Source organism: Pongo abelii, chromosome 4, assembly GCF_028885655.2.
Source record: "Pongo abelii isolate AG06213 chromosome 4, NHGRI_mPonAbe1-v2.0_pri, whole genome shotgun sequence".
NCBI classification, from domain to species: Eukaryota; Metazoa; Chordata; class Mammalia; order Primates; family Hominidae; genus Pongo; species Pongo abelii.
Window position 1 is genome coordinate 6,652,300 of NC_071989.2, and position 13,137 is coordinate 6,665,436.

The 13,137-nt window shown below is 44.4% G+C and overlaps 2 protein-coding genes across 9 annotated transcripts in view; one reads left to right on the forward strand and one right to left on the reverse strand.

The window, feature by feature from the left end:
• NSUN2 (NOP2/Sun RNA methyltransferase 2) overlaps positions 1-11,308 on the reverse strand; it is a 34,034-nt gene extending 22,726 nt beyond the window's left edge. For 3 of the 6 annotated variants that reach the window (XM_054555391.2, XM_054555390.2, XM_009240576.4), the window contains exons 1-6: positions 11,130-11,262; positions 10,845-11,002; positions 10,122-10,226; positions 3,840-3,945; positions 1,481-1,552; positions 284-368 (exon numbers count right to left, since the gene is read on the reverse strand). In XM_054555391.2, the coding sequence (XP_054411366.1) occupies positions 284-368; positions 1,481-1,552; positions 3,840-3,945; positions 10,122-10,226; positions 10,845-11,002; positions 11,130-11,225 (622 nt within the window). In that variant the 5' untranslated portion in view covers positions 11,226-11,262. Of the gene's footprint in view, positions 1-283; positions 369-1,480; positions 1,553-3,839; positions 3,946-7,206; positions 10,073-10,121; positions 10,227-10,844; positions 11,003-11,129 lie in introns of those variants that run through there. The other 3 variants (XM_002815407.5, XM_063724048.1, XM_063724049.1) reach the window with 3 other exon arrangements.
• A 147-nt stretch (positions 11,309-11,455) lies between these two features.
• Positions 11,456-13,137, forward strand: part of SRD5A1 (steroid 5 alpha-reductase 1) — a 37,362-nt gene continuing 35,680 nt past the window's right edge. The window contains exon 1 of one of the 3 annotated variants that reach the window (XM_024247074.3): positions 11,456-12,114. In XM_024247074.3, the coding sequence (XP_024102842.1) occupies positions 11,822-12,114 (293 nt within the window). In that variant the 5' untranslated portion in view covers positions 11,456-11,821. The remainder of the gene's footprint in view (positions 12,115-13,137) is intronic. The other 2 variants (XM_063724050.1, XM_054555393.2) reach the window with 2 other exon arrangements.

Consider the following 13,137-nt stretch of genomic DNA (forward strand, 5'->3'; position numbering starts at 1 on the left):
ACTCTGTCTCAAAAAAAAAAAAAAAAAAAGAAACACCATTCGTTTTTATAGAAAACACACATAATTCTAAAATAAAGCTCCCCCAAGGTATGAGTGTGTTGGTTTGAGTACTACTGACGGTGGTAGGCAAGATGTCCAGTTCTACTTCCGGTAGACAGAAAACCCATCTGCTTGTCACAGGAGACTTTAGAGCCAAATTATCAGGCAAAGTTAGAGTCTTTTCCTTGTCTACAATCTGCCAAAGTGGCATTCCTACCCTTCTGAACACAAGTCCAATGCATACCTGGAAAGGGGACATTCATGTCGGCATGTAGCATTTCAATTAACTGTGTGGTCTTTGAGCCAGGTGCTGCACACATATCTAAGATCTATTAACAAAGCAAGAAACTGTTTCATGTTTTTAAAAAACCAAATATTCTACATTTAATTTAAAGCAATTCTAGTTTTTCAATTTCTAGTCCAAGATCTAAATATACTTCTTTACAGAGTCTATAACATGACGTAGTTTACTTTTAGGGATTCCACACTGCCCCAAAATCACAGAATGATATAGGTACAGTCTCCAAAGAGGATGGGAGGAGAATGAAACTGGAAGCCAGTGAGACTAAATATAGAGATGAACGAGTAAGAATCATGAGAACATAATGCTAAGGAACAGAGCTACCTAGGCTCAAATCTCAGCTCAGCCACTTATCAGCTCCATAACCTCAGGTCAATTACTTCTCCTTGCTTCCTTTTCTTCATCTGGAAAAATGGAGATGGTGACAGTATCCGCCCTTAGAGGGCTGTGTGAATGATAAAGCCAACTAATTCACCTAAAAAACACAGAGCAAGGCCAGGCGCAGTGGCTCACGCCTGTAATCCCAGCACTTTGGAAGGCCAAGGCAGGCGGATCGCCTGAGGTCGGGAGTTCGAGACCAGCCTGACCAACATGGAGAAACCCCGTCTCTACCAAAAATACAAAATTAGCCGGGTGTGGTGGTGCGCACCTGTTATCCCGGCTACTCGGGAGACTGAGGCAGGAGAATTGCCTGAACTCGGGAGGCAGAGGTTGCAGTGAGCCAAGATCGCGCCACTGCCCTCCAGCCTGGACAACGAGAGTGAAACTCCGTCTCAAAAAAAAAAGGAAAGAAAAGAAAAAAGAGCACAGAGCAATGCTTGCCATACAATGAGCTCTCAATACATGTTCAATATCATTTTCAACCTTATTTAGCCAATCACCATCACTGAAGACAATCCATACAGTAAACAAATCAGTAAAACTAAAGGGGAGAAAATAGTTTTCTAAACCATAAAAATTAAGTAGGACAAAAATAAAAAAAAAAAAGAAACTAAGATATGTATGTATCACTCTCTATCTAAAGTGAAAAGAAGAAAAAAAGGACTAATTATATTAAGAAAAAATGGTTTCATCAAAACAAACAGGCACGACACTGGTAACAAGCTGCCCACCCACACGTTTCTAGCTGCTCTATGCTACCTTATGATGAGGCCGGATGTTGAGGAGCAGTGGTGGGATCATGCTAACAGCTTCTTGACGACTGATATTTCCCTTGAGGAAAAAAAAATCAGCAACAATTACAAAAAAAAAAAAAAAAAAAAAGCAGAGAATTTCAATCTTTGGCATTGTTTCAAAGGCAACAGGAAAACAGCACATAATCTTACACAGAACAAGAGAACTCGTACTATTACACAGAACACTAAATGAGATGGATCTGTACACTAGCAGACAAATGGTTGCTATACCATTCAAATATTAGAAATTCAGGTATAATACCAACTTTCATGAAAGAAAAGGAACTTGAAGCTTACAGAGCCCCAACTCCCCATCGCAGTAGAGCACAGAAGCTAGAGGGGCAGCTCTCAAAGACAGAAATGCTATTAAATATTTAAACAAATACCTTCAACAGACAGCATCAACTTAGGACAGAAAGTGACTGTCAGATGGTTTTTCCTTCTTGCCTAAAATTCTATTTCTTAGTCCTCCACTATTTTCAGACATAGCCCACGTCCACTTTCTATTTCTCAAAACTAGCTTTCAAAGAGATGAATACATCAACCACTGGTTCCATCTTTCCATCTTTAGACCATCAATATCTAAAATCCCTCACCACACTCCCTGCCCTCTGTCTTCTCTAGTGGGCCAGGACATCTGTTACAAGGCAGAACTATTCAGGTGCAGACAAAATCCTCCTGCCTTGGCCCAGCACTAGCCTCAACCACACCTCTATTTTAACCGCCTTGAAGCTGAGGCTTCTGCTCCAACACAACCCTAAAAAAGCTGGGACTTCTGGAAATGAACAGCCACCCAGGCATCCATCATTCACCTTAAACTCAGGCACGTGACTGTCAAGAGCCTTAAATACAGGCTTTTACACTGATGGCTGCTAATTTTCACCTCATGGGTTTCTGGCCAGCATGAGTCTGTGGTGATTCACTCACTAGGCACACTGATTCCAAGCTTTTGACTTATACATGTGATCCTAATATGCCTGCCTTCTGTATCCATCCAAGGTTTTGATTAAAGCATTAAGTAAGATGGGGACATCCCGGCAGACAGTCACCAGATTCATGATCACCCTGTGTAGATGTTTTGTGGCCAGCTTTCCATAACCCAGAGGTTATTGCCATTCATCTCAAGAGCTCTCATCACGCTGACTCCTAATCAAAAACCTATACTAGTTCCCTACAACATTTGCTACCCACCCTAAACTCCCATCTCCTCCATCTTCCAAACATGCCAAAACCTGGCTCTTCCAACCTATCCATGTGTATCACACCCCACAAACCCCATGCTTTCTTCCAAGTGCAAACCTTAGCTGTTCTCTAGCAGCTTACTGATCTTTATTTGGCCTTCCATCTAGATTAAAAGTTGAGCAAGAGAATCCTTTCCTGCACTGGTCTCAAGTACGAAATTGGGTATGTGGCAGCACTTAGTTCCTGGTTCTTGTTACTATTCAGGAAGGAAAAGCCAGGCAGACACAAGCCTAGTTCAGTCGGTTACTTAGATGACAGAAGGCCAAAGTGAAAAAGAACCATAATCTGGTGACACACAGATTTACTAGAAAGTACTAGTTTAGAAAATAGGAAGGACGAAACCTCTGATTTTAAATGTGAGACTAAGAATTCCAAAAAAAAAAAAAAACAAATACCCAAACTTTATGGGCATTCATTGAATTATTTAGTACATAAGCAAATAGCTATTTTGCTGGGGATGGTCTGATGCTAAAGGTAAAAAGCTCAGCACCTGAACTGCACTCAAGGAATGTGGGTGGCAACAGAGAATGTGAAGACAGATGCCGTCCTGTGAGGACCAAAGCTGTGCTTAGGGGTTTTGTGGTTCTTAGGTGTTTTGTGGTTACCAAGAGCAATGTGTGGTAAGAAAAAAAAATACAGGAAAGAGTAAAATCAAAAGCTTCATTTTTAGTAAAATAAATCGATTTTAAAAAACAAAACCAAAAACCTATTCGCCACCAAGATGGCCTTAAAAACATATTACTTTTTATGTACAACAGGCATCTGAAATGTGTACCTAAGAAGGAAATGAGAGTGCAGTGCTCACCCCAACCCTACAGCCATCCAAATACATGAGCAAGAGGAAACAAGAAATTAACTAGCTGGCACTGATATCCTTACTAAATGTCATGACTAGATAAACCAAACAAGGCAACAGATATACAAATAATCAAAATCACAGGTGGTGCACACACTGCGCTTATCTTTACTGTGTGTGATGTCCACCTATTGCTTCTAGTGACAAGAACCTAAAAACAGAACTACACTACATCTATGCATTTACAGCTTTAAAGAAACTAGCAAATCTAAAGAAATCAACTTACAGATTCAGTTTCACTAACTAGAAACTGATGAAACTTTTCCAACTGTGGTGATTTTCTCAAGATTTTTCGACTTAAATTTGTGTGCCAGGCAAGTTCTTCAGGATACCTGACCAAAAAGAAAGCAAAACATTTATGGATTATAAATACTAAAGTCCTCTGTTGACAACTTTGTGCTTCTATCAATCAGTCATATGCCAAATGAGACTTCGAATGTTGTTCTCCCTGTTCCTATTCACAATCCTCTACGGACAGTCAGCAACACTCAGAGATGTCACTGTAGACTTAGGGAACATGGCTCTAGCTACACCGTGGCCCAATCAGAAACAGAAGAGCCATGGGGGGGGTTATAAGATTATGCAAATTACTGTAAAATTATAATGATGAAACGTTCGAGATCAGATGAAAAAGTGGACACTCCTCGGCTCTTCACCATTATAAGGTAACAATGGTAAGGTCATCAGAAAAAAAAGATACAAGATGACTTACTTAATTTGCAGATCGCACAGAATCAAAATAATGCAGTGTCAGAGTGTCCCACAAATACCTGATTAGTTTTTTTAAAAATATATTTTTCATTATTTCTAACACCAGTTCAATAATGCACTAAAATATTTTACATACCAAAAAAATCCTACCTTGGAAACCACTAATGCATTAATTTGAGCTCCTAGGCTGTTACCTATATATAACTAAGAATAAAGCATTTCCTGCCATCATTTCTGTGAATATATTTGAACTTTCTATAAATGATGACATCAATGTTATTTTTTTTTTTTTAATTAGGGGAGAAATGGGTGATACTAACAACACTGCCTTTTTTTTTTTTTTTGAGACAGTCTCACTGTCACCTAGGCTGGATTGTACTGGTGTAATATCAGCTCACGGCAACTTCTGCCTCCCGGATTCAAGCAATTCTCATGCCTCAGTCAGTCACCTGAGTAGCTGGGATTACAGACGTCTATTTTCAGTAGAGATGGGGTTTCGCCGTTTTGGCCAGGCTGGTCTCGAACTCCCGGCCTCGAGTGATCTGCCCGCATCAGTCTCCCAAAGTGCTGGGATTACAGGCATGAGCCACTGTACCCAACCCAGGATGTGCTTTTAAACTTGGCCTGCACCTATATAGGCATCTGCACCATACAAATGAGCACACTGATGTCACACGGCACCATGCTCAATCCAATGCCAAACCAAGTGTAACATGTCACGTGGCCATAAATCTTACTGTAGTTTCAGCAATTCTCACTAAACCTGAGATGCAGTAATACACTCAATTTAACAATGCAGGCTCACAATGGTTCCATGTGTCAAATTGTAGCTAGAGTGAAAACCATGAAAATAAAACTGGAATGTTTGGAAAACACAAACATATTTGACTGCTTTTAAACTCTGATTTTTGATGGAAACAAACTCGGGACTTAAAAGCCTGACACTGCTCAAGTCATAATATTACAAGATATATCTGAAAAGCATTTCTACCAAATAATGAAGATGAAACTGGCTGAATCTGTCCATGGCCACCCTCCAAAGGTCCCCAGTGCTTTGATTCTATCTCATACGGCCCAGTTCCCTCCTCGACATTTAATGTGTTCAAAAATATAAAGCCAAAATAAAATCATATTCATAAGGCAATTTAAAAAAGAATTGTTTTAAATATCTTTTGGACTCATTAGAGGAGAAATAGTAGGTTACATGCAAATTTGGCATTTGCTATAGTATTGGGCAAATATCTGCTGTGCCACTGTAACCTCTACTTGCAAACAGCCAAATGCCAGCTCACATAGTATCTGGTCTTCCTGAACTTGTCTGTCTCAAAGCTAGTACGATCATGTAAGTTACTACCTTACCAAATCACTAAAACATCAATATGAACACCACATGCCATTTAGACTTATTGTAAAGAGCTGAATTTTCATTTTCAAATATAGATAAGCAGTCTAGATATACTTTGAACAAATACAGTCTTATATGTCTTATTCGTCAAATTTCTGATAGTCAAAATGTAAACGTACTATTACAAGATGAAAATTCTACAGTATTTATAATTGTGAAGGCTGTTGATCTCATGTAAAGAAACATTTAGGAATTCTGAAATATTTAAATACAAACAGAAACTAACAGATAAATGCTTATTTCCTCTGGGTACAGAGAACAACCTGGGCAACAAAGCAAGGCCCTGTTTCTACAAGAAATGTTTTTAAATTATGTTTCTTATATAGCTTTAGGAATAGCATCATCTTTTTATGAACCAAAAAATGTTTATTGAATCTTTGTAGATTTTAACATCAAACAAAATGAGAGGTATATTTAATTTTTAGTTACTTAATTCCAATTTAGCTTGTGTCTTTTAAGAAAAAATCCTATTTGGGCTTTTTAGAGGATAAGTTAAAAGGACTACTGTCATCTTGGCATATCAAAAATTCTCAAGTGGTAAGAACTCTGTAAATATATACAACATCTATGACAAACCATCCTCAATCTAGACACTAAAAAGCAGGTAAATACGCGAGGTGCAGTGGCTCATGCCTGTAACACCAGCACTTTGGGAGACCAAGGTAGGCGGATCACTTGAGGTCAGGAGTTCAAGATTAGCCTGTCCAACATGGCAAAACCCCATCTATACAAAAAATACAAAAAATAGCTGGGTATGGTGATGGGGGCATGTAATCCCAGCTATCTGGGACGCTGAGGTGGATCACCTTAGCCCAGGAGGTGGAGGTTGCAGTGAGCTGAGATCATGCCACTGCACTCCAACCTGGGCAACAGAGATCTTGTCTCAAAAAAAATAAGTAAACAGTACATAAATAGAATGACAATAAGGCGCACTCTGAACAACTGGTTGTCAAAACAATGCTTTTATAAGAATGTTTTAGGATAATTTCTCATTGTTCTGAGTCTATGGAAAGTAAGAAAAAAATGAAATTGGCCCAAGCTATGGTCCTATACATAACTTTCCTTCTAGAAAATGTAGTTCCAAAAAACGTTTTCCTAAATTATATTTCACTATGTACCAGAGAATTGGGAAGAATATTACATGATCTATTTCTGCATCTTGAGCAATACAGAAAACTACCAGAAGTCCTGGAAAGCTTCTGCTTTACTTGCTTGCTGAGAGATTTAGTATCCTAAAACTGACAGATGAATTTGAATAAATAAATGTTTAGAGAATACAGCTGCCAAGAAACTAGCATTGGCCAGGAATGGTGGTTCATGTCTGTAATCCCAGCAGTTTGGGAAACCAAGGCAGGAGGATCGCTTGAGCCCTAGAATGCAAGACCAGCCTGGGTAACAAGGTGAAACTCCATCTCTACAAAAAATAAAAAAAATTAGCCAGGCGTGGTGGCATGCAGCTGTAGTCCGAGCTACTCACGAGGCTGAGATGGGAGGATCACTTGGGCCTGGGATGTCAAGGCTGCAGTGAACCGTCATATCACTGCACTCCAGCCTGGGTGAGAGTGAGACCCTGTCTCAAAATACAATAGAGAAACCATCATTGATAATGGAAAAAGCCAAGTATTAGAAACCCAGATCTACAATGTTTTGTTCATACCCTTCAGCTGTGTGTTCAGAAAATTAAAGCAAACAAAAACATAGCTGGCTGTTGGCAGAGAGCAATTCACTTTCATTCTTCAACTATAGACAACCTGCAGATTCTAAGAGTTTGGTAATTACCTTGTCATATACCCAGACACGTTGTTAAACAAGGTGGAAAAGCAGCTATTAAATGTTAAAAGGGCTGATCAAAGTGTAACTGTAGTTTGCAGAGAATAAAAAAAAACTAGCAAGTCTTATTAACATCGTATGGTTTCTCCTAGTTTGTTGGAGCCTGCAGAAGAAAATGCCCACGTTGACATGCCTTAAGAGTACACCTCTTCCCTACAGACGCATGCTGAAACGTTCCTCCTGGACAGCAACTTCTTCATCTTAAAAGCACTTCTTATCCCATCTCTGTGCTTCTAACAAGGTTTTAGAAACAAATGTTTCCAGGTGATTGTGTGAAGCAGCACATACATGCATCACTGCTAAAAATACAAACGTGCCCTAGGGGAATCGTAATCCTGTCTTCTTAAAACATTTTAGATGGTTTGGCTCCGTGTTCCCACCCCAATTTCACCTCGAATTGTAATATTCCCCACGTGTCAAGGACAGGACCAAGTGGAGATAATTAAATCCCAGGGCCGTTTCCCTCATGTCATTCCCACGATGGTGAGTTCGTTCTCAGGGGGAGATCTGATGGTTTATAAGGGGCTTCTTCCTTTGCTCAGCACTCATTCTCTCTCCTGCCACCCTGTGCAGAGAGATCAATCTTCCGCCATGATTTTAAGCTTCCTGAGGCCTCCCCGGCCATGTGGAAATGTGAGTCAATTAAGCCTCTTTCCTTTATCTATACATTACTCGGGTATGTCCTTATAACAGCGTGAAAACGGAACACTACAGTATCAGACCTCTACTTCAAGTAGAACACAATCAGTGTTGTCAATCAAATCTTCAAACCAAACGACTTGAGGAAAGTCTACAACCTAGTTATTGGGAGGAAAAAAGCTTGATCTCATGAAGGCTACCTCATCTCAGCAATGCCACAACCAGAGGCTGAAAAACATCTACCTTTTCCACTGACCTCACTACAGTGGACAATTAGTGACCACTAACAGCAACCTAGCACGCATATCATTTTCCTATACTGTACCCTTCAAGATTTTAAAAATCTAAGATTTGGCATATCTATTCTTTTTTTTCTTTTTTGAGACGGGGTCTCGCTCTGTGGCCCAGGCTGGAGTGCAATGGCATGATCTTGGCTCACTGCAACCTCCACCTCCTGGGTTCAAGCGATTCTCATGCCTCAGCTCCCAGTGGCTGGGATTATAGGTGTGTGCCACCATGCCTGTCTAATTTTTGTATTTTTAGTAGAGATGGGGTTTCACGACGTTGGTCATATTTATTCCTATATACCAGCAACACATTCCATGATGGTGATATTCGGTCTTGATACTGGTTGAATACTGACTTAATGTTTGGCCAGTCAGCATTCATTGTGATTGTATATGCTTATCTGTGATACGGACAATGAAAATCCAAATAGCCAATGAAAGAAAAACAAGCAAATCTGTACCCCATGATTAATGAAAATCTGACCTCGATTTGCGAACACTAAAGGTTATCCAAAAAGGAAAGATAACACTATATACTGGAATAGTCAAAACCTCAAAAGTTGATGCAAATCGCTTTATTCGGCAGGGCGCAGTGGCTCACACCTGTAATCCCAGCACTTTGGGAGGCCGAGGTGGGCGGATCATGAGGTCAGGAGATGAGACCATCCTGGCTAAAACGGTGAAACCCTGTCTCTACTAAAAATACAAAAAATTGGCCGGCCGTGGTGGCGGGCGCCTGTAGTCCCAGCTACTCGGGCAGCTGAGGCGAGAGAATGGCGTGAACCAGGGAGGTGGAGCTTGCAGTGAGCCAAGATCGTGCCACTGCACTCCAACCTGAGCGACGGAGTGAGACTCCATCTCAAAACAAACAGACAAAAAACGGCTTAATTCATCTTTTCATGCATTACTTTTCTTTTCTGAGAACTCAATACCTCAAAGTTTATAATAACAACTTTTCCACTTATAAGTTAACTGAAGGACTGGCGCCTCTGGAGTTGTCCAAGCATCTTTACAAGATGCTGTCAGCACAAGGGATCACCTTCACACAACTGAGACTAGAACTGAGCCATGAGGAATAGGTAACCCAGAGGGCACCTCCAGGACAGGTCAACAAAGAGGTAGCTCCCAGAGTAGTAGTACGCTTGGGTGCTGAGACTCGGAAATGCTCCATTGGCTGGTGCAGTCTGTACTGGGAAGTACCAGGAGACAACCTGACAGCAAACAGTGGTAACCTGTCTGTAATGGAAAATACTAGGAGACCACCTACCAGGAGACTGTTGTCAAGCTAAGTCCGTCCTTTTTCTGAAGGCAAAGAAGCCACTCTGCAACAGTTTTGATGTGAGAAAACAAGGGCTGTAACATGGAGCTGGCGGAAGAGTGACATAAAGAGGCTGGATGTACTAGGAAGAGCTGGCTGAACTCAGTGACTCAGAAAGCTGCAAATCGCAAATCGCATGAAAACTTGCATAGCAATGTAATGTTGATAAAAGCACCAGGTACTAGAACACTAGGATGTTTGCAAAGTATACCCAGGCTCTTTCATGTTAACAGCAAATGCAGTACCAAGAAATATAATTCAAGTGATAGAGATTAATATCCCAAATAAATATTCAGCATGAAGCACTGTGGTACCTACCAACTCAGTGGCTGTGGAACTTCAACTTTCTGACCGTCCACCTCCAGGTCCTCCAATTCCTTGAAATATTTGTTCTTTAAGCAATGGAGAATCTCTTTTGCGTGGCTATTGAAAAATAAGAAAGTTTCAAACTGATCTAAAAAGTTAAGTTAATACATTGTATCTTCTTAAATTTAAGACTACAAGTGTTTTAAAACTAAAACCAAATTTTGCATAGAGAGTAAACATTCTTTGGTCACCACTTTTACACTGTATGCCTTCAAAATTTAAGCAATCCACACTGAGCCCTAAGAGCAGCACTGCATTCCTTCTCTTCTAAGCATACCTACAGTTATAGTTTTATTTGCGACTCATTTAGAAAGATGTAACTACAAAAATGGGGGGGCGGGGCGCGGAGGGGGGAGGACCAAGGGGTTTTATACATTCTCTATAAATTCTCTTACGTTCCAAAAGGTAAGACCCTCAGCTTCCCTCCTGGAAGATTCCCCAGGAGCCGAATCTTCCTCAGATCTCATTTTCATTTCCTCTTCTAACCTTGCACCTCCAATACCTCCGCGACCATTTCATTGGACCCTGTGCTCCCCACTTCAATGCTTCCTGAATCCAAACCGCTGAAACGCCACGGTTCTCTGGCACTGTAACACTAGTCGGAAAAAACACCGTCGCCTTTAACCTCCAACATCCTGGCCCCAACTCCCAAAAAATCAGGCACTGCCTCCCTACCTTTTGTAACCAGTAATTCTTAAAGTGGCCGGGAGCGGCTCCCTGAGAGCGTCCATGAACTGGCCCCACTCGCCCTCGGGCACGATCTTCAGCTCCTGGTAGTAGTGCTCGAACAGCTTGTTCTCCTTGACGATCTCGGGGTAGCCTCCTTCCCAGCCCTGAGGAAGGAAAGAGACGTCTACCCCGAGGCCCGAGGAGCCGCCCCCTCGCCGCCGCCTCGCAGGCCTCGGGGTCCGGGAAGCCCAGGAGGAGCCCCTGGCCCGCCCGCCGCGTCCCGGCTCCTACCGCCTCGCCGCGCTTTCCACCGCCCTCGGCGCCATCCTCCGCGTCCTCCGGCCGCTGCTGTTGCTGGAGCCGCCGGCCCCGCGACCGCCGCCCCATAGCCCACGCGACCGCGCACGCAGCACGCAGAAACCGGCCCGCCACGGCTAGAACTCGTAGCCCTACAGCTCCCGGGACTTCCGGCCGGAAACCAAGGCCCCACGTGTCCGGGCCTGGTCCTTTCGGGGACCTTTGGGGACCGTCCAGGAATAAGCCCAAAGCGCACAACCCGTCTTCCAGAAAAGCAACGTGAGAGGGAAAACCGCGGACAGCTCTAAGGGGAAAAAACGCTCCAGGAAGCAGCCACAGAGGCGTCTCCGCGCGAAGCGCCCGGGTTTCCCACGCGGGCTCAGGAAGCTCCGTGGACAGCCTGAAGCCGCGCGTGCGCAGAGCGGCGCGGGGTTACGGCGGCCCGGCGTGGGCGGGGCGTTTGCAGGTCCCTCCCCGCGCAGGTGCTCGCCCCGCCCCCGGGGCCGCGCCCACAGCCCCGGCAGCCTTGGAGAAGCCTGAATTAAGAACCCTTTCTGCAGTGTCCCGGCAGTGTAGGACTCCGGTAGCCGCCCCTCCGGTAGCCGCCCCTCCTGCCCCCGCGCCGCCGCCCTATATGTTGCCCGCCGCGGCCTCTGGGGCATGGAGCACGCTGCCCAGCCCTGGCGATGGCAACGGCGACGGGGGTGGCGGAGGAGCGCCTGCTGGCCGCGCTCGCCTACCTGCAGTGCGCCGCGGGCTGCGCGGTCTTCGCGCGGAATCGTCAGACGAACTCGGTGTACGGCCGCCACGCGCTGCCCAGCCACAGGCTCCGAGTGCCGGCGCGGGCCGCCTGGGTGGTGCAGGAGCTGCCCTCGCTGGCCCTGCCGCTCTACCAGTACGCCAGCGAGTCCGCCCCGCGCCTCCGCAGCGCGCCCAACTGCATCCTCCTGGCCATGTTCCTCGTCCACTACGGGCATCGGTAACGTCCCCGGCCCCCGGCCCCCTACCCTACCCCCGGCCCAGCGTCCTCTCCGACCCTCCCCTCACTGCCCGGTGCCCTCTCCCCGAAGCCTCCCGTACCCAGATGCCCTCTCCCTGCCAGATCCCCCGGGGCGTCCCCCATCTGCACGGGCCCCCTTCCCCTGCCGCCCCTGGGGTCCCCTCCCCGAGTCTCCCGGCCCCGGGAGTTTGGAAACCAGAAGGGATTCGTCTAGAAAGGGCGGGAAACAAAGGAGTGGAAGGGAGTGATGGAAAAAAAACATGATGAAACTATCTGGAAAGAGCCACTCAGTGGTCCTAGGTTTGGTTTCCTTAGCCGGGCGCGGTGGCGCCTGTCTGTAATCCCAGTTACTCGGGGTCTGAGATGGGAGAATCGCTTGAACCGGAGAGGCGGAGGTTACAGTGAGCCGAGATCTCGCCACTGCCCTCCAGCCTGGGTGACAGAAGGAGACTGTGTCTCAAAATTAAATAAATAAAAATAAAGAATTAAAAAGTAAAAATGTAAAATAAAAATGAAGACTAGATTTTGTTCCCTTAGATCACGACTGTGGGGGCGGGGGAGGGGGGTGGCCTAGAGTCTAATGCTGATGGTCTTCTGTCTTGAGGGCACTGGTTTCTACTCCTTTCTGCCGGTTCCCCTTTTGGTATCTTTGGTGATGGTGGAGCTGTTTTCTCCCAGCCAAGTGATCAGCTGCAACTGGAAACTTGGTGTCCTAAAACTGCGTAGCAGTTTCTCCATGTAGACTTGATCACTTTCAGAGACTTTCATGTCCACCTTATGCAAGGGACCCCAGGATTGTGGGGGTGGCTTTCCAGGCAGCAACCTTAAACCTTAAACAAACAAAGTCTTAAAGATGACTTCTAAATCTTTCAAAGTTTTTGTTTTTTTGAATATTTGAAAACTGGCTGTGTCTGAAATCTTCAAGTCTTCTAATAAGTTGGGGTTCTCTCCAGGTCTTATCTTTTGGCTTTTACACAGCCAAAGCAAACCGCAGGTCCAAAG